The following is a 14519-nucleotide window of genomic DNA, read 5'->3' as shown; positions in this document are numbered from 1 at the left end:
AAAAAATTGCCACCAATACTTTTTATACAAACCTTGTATTCAAAGCCCCTATTCTAACAGTTTTGTTTCCCTTCCGTGTCACTTTTTCTGCTCTGCGGTCAATTTGACTGTGTAAGGATGTCATGTGATGACAGCCACTAAGGACTACTGCTGGACATGACACAACTATGTTCAGTGGACTGAGTCCCATAGTTGTCAGGACTAATTATTCTCATGTCTGCATTAATCATCATTTGGTAGGAGATGTCATTTAGGATGAGTCGAAGTTGGCTTCAGCCTATGCTTGTGCATTGACATTCTCCTACAATGGGCTGTTAATAAGGAAGCCAACCAATGAAAATGGAATGCCCGAGTTCTTTACTGCAAAAACTGAGGGGATTCTTTTGAGTCCCATGCTAAGGTCGTCTTGAAATATGAGCATCTGCCTCCAGAAATATCTTGTCATTTTCATTCAGACAGGGCTCTAGGATAGAGCCAGTCAAGGCAAATGCAAAACGAGCTAAATACTCCGAATTTATTTGGCCACCCCTGGTCAGTTAAAAATTAAATGCCTTTTCCAGTCATATTATTTGTCAAGAGATGTGATTCTGATTTAAGCCTGCATTCCAGCCAGCTCTATGATGAAAATGGAATCACCTATATAGCACTTTATGCAAATACAACATTCATCTTATGACTCCTGGATGCTGATGTCTTTCAAACTTTGAAAGAAAACTGGTAGAATTGCCTTGAAATGCACATTAGCGGACAACTCCATTAACAGTTACTGTTGCGGCATTTCCCGCAGTTTCTTTGGAATTTGGTAGAATAAAGTTCATTAATAATAGATGTAACGTTTAGATGATCCTTTTAAGACTTATTTTTACCTCTTCAAGAATGTTGCAGATAGATATGCTACTACTTACGTACAGCCCATAAGTTTTAAAGGTGAGGTCTTTATCCCTGGGACACAAAAAGGGTTCCAGGGTACCAGGAAACCAGTGCCCTAAGGTGCCAGGGAAATCTGAACCGGCACAGGAAGACTCTCATGCAAATGTAAAATAACTAGGGCAGGCATTTCCCTTTTTAAGTAAAATATTGGAAGAAAAAAATGAAAATGTCCCAAGCAATCTGAACAAGACATGGAGAAGGGATGTTTCTTTCAGTCACTTTGCATAATACAAAAGAATACAAAAATGGAGCTTCTAAGTATTCAGGGCATCAAAAGATATACCTCTACCAATATTTCCAAATGAAATTCCAACCAGTCCCAGACTACTGCTGTATCAAAATCAAGTAGACTGCATTAGCAAGCAGCCTCTTCTTGCAAAGAATTGTAGTCATGCTGCAACAGAACATGAGCAAAGAGAATAACAAGATGCCTTCAAGCGCAAACCACTCACCCATGCGCCATCCAACACTTGCCAATTTTTAAACAGTATTTTCTTGGTAATCTAGAAAATAAAAATGCTCCAAGGAAAAATATATAACAGAAAGAATCCCAGCCATGCAGCCTGGGCACCTTGGTTGAATATATTTTGAGAATAAACTAAACAAAGAAATGGATACAGGAAGGTTGAGGAAAGAATTGGCAGATTCATCAGAAAAGAAGAAAAGAGCAACAAGAAAATTGAGAACAAAAAATGGATAAGGAAATCAAACTGAGGGCAAAAAAAATGGGAGATATAACAATAGTCGGACTCTGGCCTTTCCTCGTCCACACCCGAGATATCAGTGAAGAGGAAGGAAATGGCAAGTCCTCCTCAGATGATGCTGAAAATGATAGTTTAGAGAAATGTGATTTTTTTATTGTAGCATATGAAGAAAGTTCCTTTCCATGACAAATTAAAGAAGTTTTGTTAAATGGATACATAATTTCTACTTTTTTAAAGCAGAACTTCAGCTTATAGATGGAGAGATTAGACAGGTTGACTTACTTAAGGGACAAAGTTATAATTACAATACCTCGTCCAACTTTATGTACTTGCTTTGGTTCATGCCTCATATACAAATGAATTTGTACTTTTCACGCATTTTGTGAATATTTTGGTATTCAATTTAATTTATTTATTTTTTCCATACTTAATGTAATAAATAAAGCTGTCATTTAAAAATCATGGATATTTTAAATGATTTTACTATTGCATCTTGAAGTTTTTTAAAAGATAAACTACTAACACAAAAAATGGCTCTGCATAAGAAGATGCAAAAACTGGAAATAAGAGGAAAGTTAATAAGTGGTTTAGTTCCACATTATTGGCAATAACTTAAAAAGATATGGCAGCCAATGCAAAATTGTGTCCTTAAAGGGTCAACTACTGATATGTTTACCTTTTATATATACATATATGTGTGTATGCATGTGTGTTACATTTAAATATGCAGGTATAGATAACAATATCTCTCCGCACTTCACTACATTCAACTCAACATGTCACTACGGTTGAAAGAAGGCATTTCCACAGTGAGCGAGGCACAGGGAGTGAAAGGCACCAGAGCAACGCTTGCTTGTTTCCCCCAGCTGAGAAATCCCCGGAATCTTTCATGGAGTGGAACACCGAGAGCAAACATGGCTTCCAGAGAAATTCAAACAATTCATCATCATCATATTAATTTGGCATGTCACCCACCCCCACACTATTATGAATCACAGCATGTTGACATATCAGAAAGTCACTTCCTAAAGAGCCACAAGATATCAAAGAATGTGATGACACCTGGCCAAAATCTCTCCTGTAGGACCTACAAATGTTCATGGAGCATGTTACTTAATAATGTATGCACACTTACACATATGCCACAATAGTCTTCCCTTTCTTTTCAGACACTCACTCTTTTTACACAATGATTAATTGCTTCTATAAATTGCCTCCATAACCCTTTTATTTGCACATTTTGTTTTTCTGTCAGAGACAATATTATGTTCATCTGTTGCTTTCATATACACATCACCTATAAGGAACAACTTGGACCAAATATGTTTTATTCTATTTCGGGAGGGGCATGGGACTGCCGGGTGATGAGCACCCTGATGCAACACGCGCACCAATAAACTGAGTCCGCAGCACCAGCACATACACACACACGCACGTGCACACACACAGTGGAGGGGAGGACCGATGCACATTTACTATGCTTCATAGAGTTATGTGCGTTCGAAGAAAAAAATCAGGGCCACAGTGAATTAAGGATCCTTTTATAACAAAAACCTATAACGACGCACATCAATGAAAGGGACATTACGAATCAAGGATCACCACAATTACAGTATCAAAACTCTGCATTGAAATGGGGACAATGCACTTGGATTTCTTCCATACAAAACTCTCCTTTGGGTCACAACAACAACGCCCATTTGCATTCACAACACATTTACTCCGTTGTCACTCTTAAAAGGGCTTTATTGCTAGTTATTCTTTACCAAGTTGTGGGAGGCCCAATTAAGTGAAGTCTTCCACGAATTGCACAAAGCTTCATCAAATTTAGAGCGAAAATGGGTGAGGGCATCATCATTTGAAAGATCCAGGACCTGAAATAACAAAGAGTAGCAGTAAACCTCCTATTCTCATCTAAAGACAATACATTTTCACACTTGGAATGCAGTGGAGGGATGAGAATGAAATTTCCAACACAGTATCCATCACATCGATGAATTATAGGAGGCACATTAGAAGTGGCCATTAAATAATTATCCGAATATTGAAAATGAAATTACATTATTAAAAACATTAGTTGTTTTCCCTTTTGTCAATAGTTATATTTAAAACTGAAAATGATTCTTCGGTCTTATTGCAAAAATGCCTACTAAATTCATTGCAATCATTATGACTTGATTCTGGCTCTACTCACCAGTGTATCCCTAAGGTAACCAAGGTCCTTCTCTGAACTCAGCTCTGGCAATCCAGTTGATATCATCATGGCAAAGAGGGAAAGTATAAGGCCACCGTGGCGACGGAGAATTTTGAAAGCCTGGAATAAAAAAGTGCGACTACTTAAAAAAATTGAAACAATATAGACAGTAAGTTCAATAACAAAAACCTATGCATATTTTGATTGAAATTCGTGAAGAGGTAAAAATCTCAGTAATGGGAGTACCATCAATTAACTTGTAAGTGCTACATTTCTCATTGAATAAATCTAGGCCATAGAGCAAAATAAGCACACTGCAACAGTAAGCATTTTAAAAGCATGTATTCACTCAAAGAAATGACATATACGACACTTTTTCCACTCTTATTTATTCAAAAGCATGTAACCAGTTTCATGTCACATTCCATCTCCTGGCCATCTTCACCATAAGATGCCTTATTCAGGTGACACAGGCCATATTTGTGCAAATAAATACTATGACAAATCACCATACCTGTCATTTCTTTGAACATGCATCGTCACTTCCACAAAGCAATACCTGAAAATACTACAGCATATGTTCAAGTACAATTAAATACTGCACACTTGTTTCAAAATGAACTTTCTCTAAAGTAGTTCATTGACATCAAACTTAGGCAGACATTCACCTACTTTTGAAACAGTTGAATTAAATTAATAAAATTCCATGTTAACTTTACCCATAAGAACTCGAATTGATACCATACATGCATACCACTTGCACAGTTTTCTATTAGAAAAGAGAGTGAAAAATAAATGACTTCAAGGTATTGGAGGGAGCCCAAATCCCTTGCACTAATTCCCTTCCAAGAGTCCCCATCCATGCATACTTCTCCCTCTTCTGTCACACATTGTACACTAGGGATGTAACATAAAGTTTCAATTATTGCTAAAAAAATAATTGAGATAAAAAGTTTATTTTTATTTGTTATTCTTAACAATTCACTACATTGTCGCCATCCAGAGTTAAACATTTCTCCTAGCATTCCTTGAGCTTTAGAAGGACATCACGGCAGAGAACTCAGCAATTCCGTTGAAAATCAGTGTTCCACCTCTTGAATGAAGTCCTTTGTGTTGTCAAATCTCCAACCCCATAATGGTTTTTTGAGTTCAGAGTATAAGAGAAAGTCGCTTGGGATGAGACAGGAAGAATAGGGCTAATGTGGCAAAATTTGAAAGCATGATTGCTTTAATTCCTCAACCACACCTTGAAATGAGTGAGCAATTGCTGGCAAGAGGATGGATGCCTTTGGTGATAATACATCCCCATTTCCTTTTTAGAGTATTATGAAATTTGCCCAGCAGTGTGCAGTAATGGTCTAACCCTTCTCCAGGTAGTCTTTGAAGACTTCACCATGACAGTCCCAAACAAATAGACAGTGTTGACCTTCTGTGCAGACTTCTGCACCTAAGACTTCTTGTGGGGAAGTGAGTTGCTTTGCTTTTTCACTTCTTGTTCCTCTCTTTGATCTCATTGATAGATTCGAGATTCATCCATTAGTTGTAAACGACCAAACAAATCCTCTTCGACTTGCTTCAAAAGATTTAGCATCTTTGAAACCTTGACATATGGTGCCATGTTTGCTTCTGAAAAGGTGCTGACACTTTTGGCATGTGCAGTTGTTTTTGAATAATTTTCCACCCATTGCCACAGCTAAGGTCAATCTCATTCATTATCATTTGGATGGTTGCTCTTTCGTCTAATTTGTGGATTAAGTCCTCCACTTTCTTCACTGTCACAGCATTATCCTTGAGTTAAGGTATCCCACTTCATGCAATGTCCGAGAGGGACCTACACTTTTTTTCTTTGCACATCCAATTTTTCACCTCTTCATTTTAAAAGGGGCCCATTTCTCGTACCTGTATTTTTTTATTACATAGTTTGTTCACTTTATATATCAACTCCTTTTGAGTCTAATCTTTTTTGCTAACATTTTATCCACTGATCTATTTTGAAACTGTTGAATAGTGCTTTATTCCATTGCTCTTATACTCTTCACTAATTCTCGAAGTCACTTACCATGTAAGGGAAAATCAATAGTTCTCTTGGAATCACAGTAAGTATACAAATAATGAGATTAGTGCCTGTATATTCAAGACAAATAATCCATTTCCTAGGTATACATTCTACCATTTACTTTCATTGCCATCCCCCTGTAAGTCACCTGGACCACTTATTCGGAGGAATTTCTTATTTTTCCAACCCAACCAGACCAGTTTCCTTTTCTTATTAGTCTCTCACCAGAGTCACTCTTTTAAAATGTATCTTAATTTGCCCCAGAACTCATATGTAAACCAAAAGTATATACTTATGCATGGACCAATATTATTAAAGATATGGGCGTTCCCCAATTAGTCCTTAGAAAAAACAAGAGATGGGGCTCATAACATTAGAAAAGGTTTTCTTTCAGTAAGCATCATCTAGACTGATGTTTAATTTTCAGCTATATCCATCATGCAGTTTCTGCTTTCATACATAACTGTGGATGAAACATGGAACCATTACTCTGAAGAAGGCGGATATGGTAAAATCAGCTATAGAGGTGATTTAAATGGTTTTTTTGGCATTAAAAAGAAATTATCTACACTGACGATGTGCAAGGGCATGCTCTACTGTTGGTGGTGAACCTCTGTTAAAGCAAAACTTTACCATACCTTAATCAATTCACAAGATACAAATAATGCCTTTTCACAATAGTATATTGGGATTCAATGGGACAAAATACTTTTGCAATACTACTAGAATTATGCCTATCAAAATCTTGCTTGCAGTCAATTAAAATAATCCAAGCACTATGATGGAGTGATTTATAACACTTTGGCATTTGTTGGATGCATGCAAGTGCATGGTCTTAAACCAAAACCACCCTTTATTGACATGTTAAACATCGAACTGACCTCTTCACAGTGATCTTGAAATCTCTGGAATTCCTTGGCTTCCTTTTTTGTCTGTCCTTTGTTGATGACATGCACAAAGTCATGGGTCAAAACAAAAGGTACTCGTTCGCGGCGAAAGCCAAATTTTTCTTTGAAATGTCCCAATATATGCCCAAAGTCTATGTGGAACAACTGCAACAATAAGAAAAGAATAAAATATAGTTAGTTATATAAATATATACATATGTGTGCATGTGTGTGTGTATATATATATATATGTTGTGTGTGTGTATACATACATATATATATATATATATATATATATATATATATATATATATATATATATATGCATATATATATGCATATATATATGCGTATATATATGCGTATATATGTGTATATATATGTGTATATATATACGGTACGTATATATGTGTATATATATGTATATATATATGTGTATGTATATGAAGGTTTGGCCTCTGAGGTAGAGAAAGTTGCCTCTCATGGACAACTGACTGTGTTATATGGATCAGTCTTTAGAGTGTGGATTGCCTGCTCAAACGAAAAAAAAAACTGCAATCCCAAAAGCTAGCCAGATATTTGCTTAAATCATTCAAAATTTTTACAATAACCTTTGAAGGTTATACATATGCCATTAATACTTTTAAAACATTTATTTTACCTTATCACGAAGAATAAAGTTAAAATTTTTCATAGAAAAATTTGCACTGTGATACAAATCTGAATAAATAACCAAGTATATTCCAAAATTCAATAATAACTTGGAAGAGAAATAAAATTGTGCCGTACATGCAAAACATGTCAAATGTATTCACTGGATGAATTCTGATGGTTTAAACAGAGATGTTTTGGGCATGATATGGTGGAATATCATGATTCATTAAAAATCAGGTGATGATGATGAAGCCACATTGAAACTGGTCATAATAAATCTTACTTTGTAGAAAATTGCCAATTTTTCATTAATTCTAATGGTTTGGCTGTCATTTCCCAATTTGTAAGATGCAAAAGAAAAATGCATGGACCAACCTCACTGCACAGTGATCTACAAGTATGTACTACCCTCCGCCCTTTCAGAGAAACGGAATTTGTTTCATCAAGACAAATAATTCTTCTCATTCACTGAAATGTATTTTGACTTTTGAAAACTGACACTTTGTGACTTTCATCTCAGTTTATGTGATATGAATAAGTGTCTTTTTTTGTTTTTCTACTCCTTTATAATCTTAGAAGCAACTTTGATGCCCAAGTTGGGCAGGTCAAGATTTTAATTGCGAGAATCATTACTCTCATCACTGAAGTACTGGATAATTGGAAATTCATTGTGAATGAACATTACGCAGAGCATGAATACCAAGCAAAATATTGAATGTTTACTAAAAATTGACTTGTTGGAGATAAGATATTGGGATCATTTTGAGTATTTCTTTCTAAGAAATCAACTGTATACAGTTTACTCAATTTTGAAATGCGCATTTATTATAAACACTCAAACAAGGACCTTTCAATTCAAATAATGAAATGAGACCATTTCCTTATTCTGATGATAAAACTATTTCCGTCATGTTTCTCCATTAGATTGCCCAATATCCAAACTCAAATTGACCAGTCATCCTCGTTCAATGCTGATTTCCATCAGTGAAATGCAATCAACAAAGTTGCCTGTTAAATCAAGAAGTTATCTCTGATTTGAAGTGTTGACTGCCCTTGGTGAAACTGGCCCCAAGTGTGTGAAGGGGGAAGAACATGAAGAGGTGGAGGGTGGTTAATGTCACAATTTAATTCAAGGGTGGCAATGGCAGGAGAAAAATAATGCACAAGGATATTCACGAGAGCCATCCAAAGGGTATTCTACCTGGTGACACATTTATGCATGAGTATGCAAATCTGTTCCCATAGTAAGAGAGTCAAAATGGAAACAGCCACTGACATCTTACTAAAATGAACTATAAATTTCAAGGAATAAAACCTGTCTCAAGATAGGAAGCTAGAGTATCGAATGAAAGTGGCACTGCTTGATTATTCTTCAACATCTTGATACCCACTGTATATTAGAACGTGATGCCATTTGACATTAATGCCCAAAATTTCTATCATGTTTCTGGTAATAGAATGATGTATAGGGAAATTAAAAAAGTTCACATATTACCTGGCCTGTTTTCTTGACCATTATATTATCTGAATGCCGGTCCGCTACACCAAGGACATATGTAGCCACGCAGTAGCCAGCACAGGAGAGGGTGAATTCTTCAATTGCTTTCGACAATAATTCCTCTGTCTGGTTATGCTCCTTTAGCCAAGCTTCATGTGGAAAATAAAACACCAATTTTATTAGTGGTATGAATAACAAAAAATGCAACTGTATTCATTAAGGAATCAGCTGAATACAATAGTAATGATTAAGATGGCAATATTAGTCAGCACCAAAATGATTTGGCAAAATATCAACTCAATCAAAAAGCTTCTGAATTTCTACATCATTATTAGACATGAATGGCTTTATATTTGGATTGAATCTTATGCACATTCTTTTCTCTGGCTGGATTAATCGAACTGAAAGTGTTCCCTTTTTTTTATTTTTCTTTTTATTTACCACTCACTGATATTTCAATAGTTCAATCCAAATGGCCATGTCCCCTTTTACCTTGGATTAGCGATAAGCTGGAGTAAGGATGACAAGGTTCAAGTGTCCCACTTTTGGTTTAAATAAGGATACAATGTTGACGTCACTCAACTTTGGTCCTTCAACCTTTACCACCACAAAGCAGCAAGTGTGTTATGTGCACCAATTCAAAGGCTTTCTATAGGATACTCACATGCGAAAGGCATATTCCAAAAGGGTTGTTAATTCATCAAAAAATATATTCGCTATAATAAGTTTTTAGATGGTTTCAGTTTCTTAAAAACTAAATTTACTTTCCTACATAACACATTTCCTTTCTAAGCACTTTGAATAATGCTGCACCAGCTTCTTTAATGCCTCAGCATAGACATTCGCCACCCGGAAATTGAACCAATTGACAATGGCAGTATTGTATGCCTCAACATCTTCAAACCGCCATCTACCAAGCTACAGTTTCAAGTGCATGAAGAGGGAATAGTCATTAGATGTGAGGTCAAGTCATCAATGTCTTGTTGATAGCAGTTTAAAAGTCCTCGTCCACTGAACATTCTTTGCCCTTTGTGATATCAGTAAGCATTTTCAATACCCATGATGCATACAATTTGTGATATCCAAGGTTTTCCACAACAATCATGTAAACAGTGGTGCATCCAGTAAAGGAAATTTGTCAGCCAGAACACTAATCTTAAATCATTGATCAGGTTGCTGATCTTGGTTCACTTGCTGAACTATTATATTGGCCTGAAAACTGGGCCTGCCACTCACCTCTTCATCATGCACATATGCGAGGCTATTTTTGAATTCACGACAACAATGTCAAATCTTTCCTATACTTATTACTGCACGACCATAAAATAAGTACAACTCCCAATGGATTTGGGCCATTGATGAACCTTATGCACACTAAAATTAAGTCAGAGATCACACTTTGCAACTGGCAGGAGTGACAATTTTTGTAGACATTGTTACCTGTATTCACCGATTGGCAAATGACAACCGAATAAATAAAATAACTTCAGCTAAAAAAATAATGTGGCTTTGGAAACAATCATTAGATGGTGGTGCTGCATGCGTACAACTTTGTCTTGATCAACCAATATTCAAACATAAAAAAATGACCCGTAATCTTGAGGTTAAAACCAAAGTTAACCTGGTGGGCCGTGGCACATGGGTGGACATTAAGGGATTGGAGATCAAATCCTGGTCAAGGCAAATGATTTTTACACTCTGAAATTATTGCATTGTAATCCGTATTTAGCAATACGTGACACTGTTAAAAGTTACTGCCACTTTATCTCTTGCAGTTGCTTGGAATTCGTAAGAGTAAAACAACAAAAAACCTTAAGTACTATTTTTGTATTTTCATAAAATTATTTGATATGTTTCTCAGTGAGAGGTATGGCTGCTAAGTGGGTAAGCACTAGGCTATTGACTTTAAGGGCTTAGTTTCAAATCCCTTTGAAGGTAAAGCCTTAGTTGGCAAACCCATGCAAAACTCCATTCAGTATGATCTTCTGGTCACTACATGGGTACAGGAGACCAGAGGAGGCAAAGAGGGGGAAAGAAGGGCCTCTTTCATATAGGAACCATCCTTGGGCTTGCAACCATATCAAAATTACTTCTCTTAGGGACCAATCCTGCTCCACATTACATCTTTATCATAAATTTCAAATAAAAAGCCTATTAGAGCAAAGAAGTGAGTCAGCACTACTTAAAATACTTGTATACAATCTAAATGCATAGTTAATCTAGGGTCTAATGAATTACTATGAAAATGATCTATATACAACACAGTTAACAATAACTTATGATGTTAAATTTCTTGTATAAGTGTTTTGTTTTATAATTTTTGTAATTTCTTATAAAATTTGTTTGTTGTTTTATTCATTCATATTCATGAGGAGCTAAATGTTATGGATGTCAACAAGTAATAAACACATGTAATCAACTCACTCAAAAGGGAGCCTTTCTTGAATGCAGATGTTGCTGAGAATTTTCCCTTTTCCTTCTGGATATTAGCAATTGTTTCGGCATGTAGAACAACCTCGATCATTCCAAGACGGTGATCAGTTGATATACATCCATAAGGATTCATTCTGAAAGTAAAGAGCCCGCTTCATTTACTTACATTCACAATGCTTCACCAGGTTTATGCCATCAACAAAGCCCCTCCACGTGGAATAATATTCCAGCTCATCAGTGCAACCATATTACAGGTGGAGCCGAGAGTATAACCAATTACGATACATTAGCCTAACACATTCGCATAACTTTGAGCACTAGGCAATCAAAAAATAATGTATATTACAATAATTCAGTATTGATAAAAATACCAATTTATTTTTGATGCACGTAAGGAACCTAAGCTTTTAAGATTATGGGGCAACGAATTAAATAGTTAAGAGGCTGAAAGAAGAAAGGACTCTTGATATAAATGCGTCCGGGTAATGGCTAATGCAAGGAGGGCAAGTCTAAGGAGGCATGCATCTGCTGACCTCATATTACAAATTTTAAAGAGGTAGTTTGGTATAACCTAGCAAAATAGAGGAAAAAGAAAAGCATCTGATGTGTATTTCCTTCTGTTGCAAGTTTGGGCCAAATTTAAGCTAAGCAAGAGCATAACTACATGAGCATCCTTTCTGAGGACCAAAACAAACCTTACTCAGGAATTACCACATTTCCTAGACCATATGACCCACCGTGATTTTTGAGGTAAGAATTTACAAAAAAAATACTTGGATAAGGCAGAAAATGATCAAAGTATTTTAATGCTAACATTTTATAGGAAGACAATGAAATTCTTATATGAAAAAATTACCATGTATGTCAATGTTTATTCATCATATAGTCCCAGAATTTGACATCACAGCCGCTTAATGATTTCTGCAGTTATTTTCACTGGGGTAGTCAATTTAATCAATCAAATAATGGTTTCTACTATCAAAACTCATCACGCAAGAAATTTCATTTGATTTCAAAGGTTTTTAGTGTATACCTTTTTTGGGGTGTGATTGGACTAACTTGAGTTTTGATAGACTCCTTACATTTAAAGCTGATGATATTGATGATGATACAGTCTTTGTTGGTTCAGAAGACTTGATTTTTTTATATTGGCTTTCTTACATTTGAATCATCAGCGTTCACACACTACATGTGCACTAGAAGGCACACAACCCTCTTCATGGTGAAGAGAGTGCAACACCCAGTGGATACAGCAGCAAATCTCAACAAAAATAAGTATGATGTAGGAGGTATCTCTTTGACTTACCTCAAGTCCAGCCCTTCATTTTTCCACAACTTATCCATGATTCTGATCATCTGTAGGGTAAGCATGTCCTGACGCAAATCATCTCCATTCTTAAATATTACATAAATATCATCAGCATGCTGGTCATCATTTTCAAACACAATCCACAACGGTCTCTTTTTGCTGTCCATCACTTTGCATTTTTCTGGTCTAAAATAAATCAAAAGACAGAAAAGATTCTTTTAGCAAGAAAGTAATTCAAAATTAGATCACTTGAGGCATATGGTATAACATATTAGCCCATAAACATAAACAAAGAACATTAATAAATGGATATCTAATAATGTCATTCAAGTAAGCTAAAACTGATTAATCACAAATCACTTTGATTTTAAGGAACAATTAGAATGATTATTGATTCCAATATACTAGATATTGATTACTGTTAAAAATGCATAATTCATAAAAAGTATTAAAAAATCTTAAAATATTTTTGACAAAATGGTCTCTAATTTACACATTTGTTTTTAATTTTCGCCAAACACAAAAAATTGTAATTACCACACTCATTTATTAATTAAATACAACTTTTAGACTACAATATTCCAGGAATAAGGCCAAAATTTCACTTTATGAAGTCTTTTATGATTTAATTAATATTGATGTCTTTTAAACTAAACAAACACCAAACAAGGTGTTGCTGCTACTCAGTTTAGGGTATGAAAGGAAATGCTACTGTAAGCTGAGGGGAATGCTTCCATTAGGGGTTTTGCTTTGAACATCCCAGAGTTTCATCTTGAAAAAATCCTGTTTATAACTTTTGCCGATTTCATTTTCTTCAAAGCTGCAAATCTTCATGACATACTCATGTATGAATGAAGAGAAAATTTACTTTGAGACTTTTTTCACTTTAGGGATTCAGAAATGAAATTACCTAGCTTGAGAAATTCTAGTAAACATGGTATTTGAACTAGCATTAAACCAAGGGGAAAGGTCGTCTAGATAATGGAACATGGTAAATTTTGGAGGACACTGAGATAAAAAACGTGTAGAACTATTACATAATGATAGATGTAACAAGTCCATAAGCCAACCTCCAGGAATCACAAAAAAAGCAAAATCAAAGGTTCTTCGTGAGTATTGAATTGGTTATTTGAGAGGAAATTGAACAATATGAAAATCACATTTCATATGATTCATTTACAGAGCGACTAGAGTGTACTGCCTTGTAAAAATTCATACTTAGTATGTAATAAGTCAAATTACTGGACATCAGAGATGACAAATGGCTTTACTTTCAGAAACATTCTCTAGGTTTAATAAAATTTCAAAAGAACAAAAATGAACACTGAACTTTATCTTCTTGCATCTGAAGCTTGGATCCAGAGGGCAGAGGACGTTGGAGAATGCTTCCATGCAATGTGGCTGCGTCAGATACTCCTGCAGAAATGCCTTTGTCTTCTCCTTCCCCTCACCCCTGCGCATGCGAATCACTTCGCTCGTCGTCCTGAGCTTCTCCAGGCACGCAGACTCCTTTGTAAGTTTCTTCAGGTGTTGCTTGCTTCCACGAAGGTAAGCCTCCAAAATTAGGCCAAAACGGACAGAGACTGAAGGAACCTGCATCTCAGACCTACAATGAGTAATGAGAAATACTTGCATTTTTATAGTTTAACAATTTAGTGGAGTTGACTTCATATTTAAATAATTATTCATTATGGAATCAGTTAGCTGGTCTATTAAATATTTGAAAATACACTAAAGAGCAACCTAAATTGGATAAATGTACATAAGTACGGTTGCATATGAATCTTATCCAGGGGAAAATTGTTACTAACTGTTCTTTTTGTTTGAATTCCACCACATCATGCCTGAAACTAC

At 35.6% G+C, this 14519-nt stretch overlaps 1 protein-coding gene across 1 annotated transcript in view; it reads right to left on the bottom strand.

The window, feature by feature from the left end:
• Positions 1 to 848: 848 nt before the first annotated feature.
• Positions 849 to 14519, bottom strand: part of Pi3K92E (phosphatidylinositol 3-kinase 92E) — a 37994-nt gene continuing 24323 nt past the window's right edge. The window contains exons 12-18 of the mRNA XM_071589658.1: positions 13996 to 14271; positions 12663 to 12851; positions 11348 to 11490; positions 8921 to 9072; positions 6766 to 6936; positions 3829 to 3948; positions 849 to 3508 (exon numbers count right to left, since the gene is read on the bottom strand). Coding sequence (XP_071445759.1) covers positions 3386 to 3508; positions 3829 to 3948; positions 6766 to 6936; positions 8921 to 9072; positions 11348 to 11490; positions 12663 to 12851; positions 13996 to 14271 — 1174 coding nt within the window. The 3' untranslated portion in view covers positions 849 to 3385. The remainder of the gene's footprint in view (positions 3509 to 3828; positions 3949 to 6765; positions 6937 to 8920; positions 9073 to 11347; positions 11491 to 12662; positions 12852 to 13995; positions 14272 to 14519) is intronic.

The sequence above is a fragment of the Hetaerina americana genome, unplaced genomic scaffold (genome assembly GCF_022747635.1).
Source record: "Hetaerina americana unplaced genomic scaffold, ioHetAmer1.1.p SCAF_4, whole genome shotgun sequence".
In the NCBI taxonomy this organism is placed as follows: Eukaryota; Metazoa; Arthropoda; class Insecta; order Odonata; family Calopterygidae; genus Hetaerina; species Hetaerina americana.
This window is presented reverse-complemented; position numbering and strand designations above follow the sequence as displayed.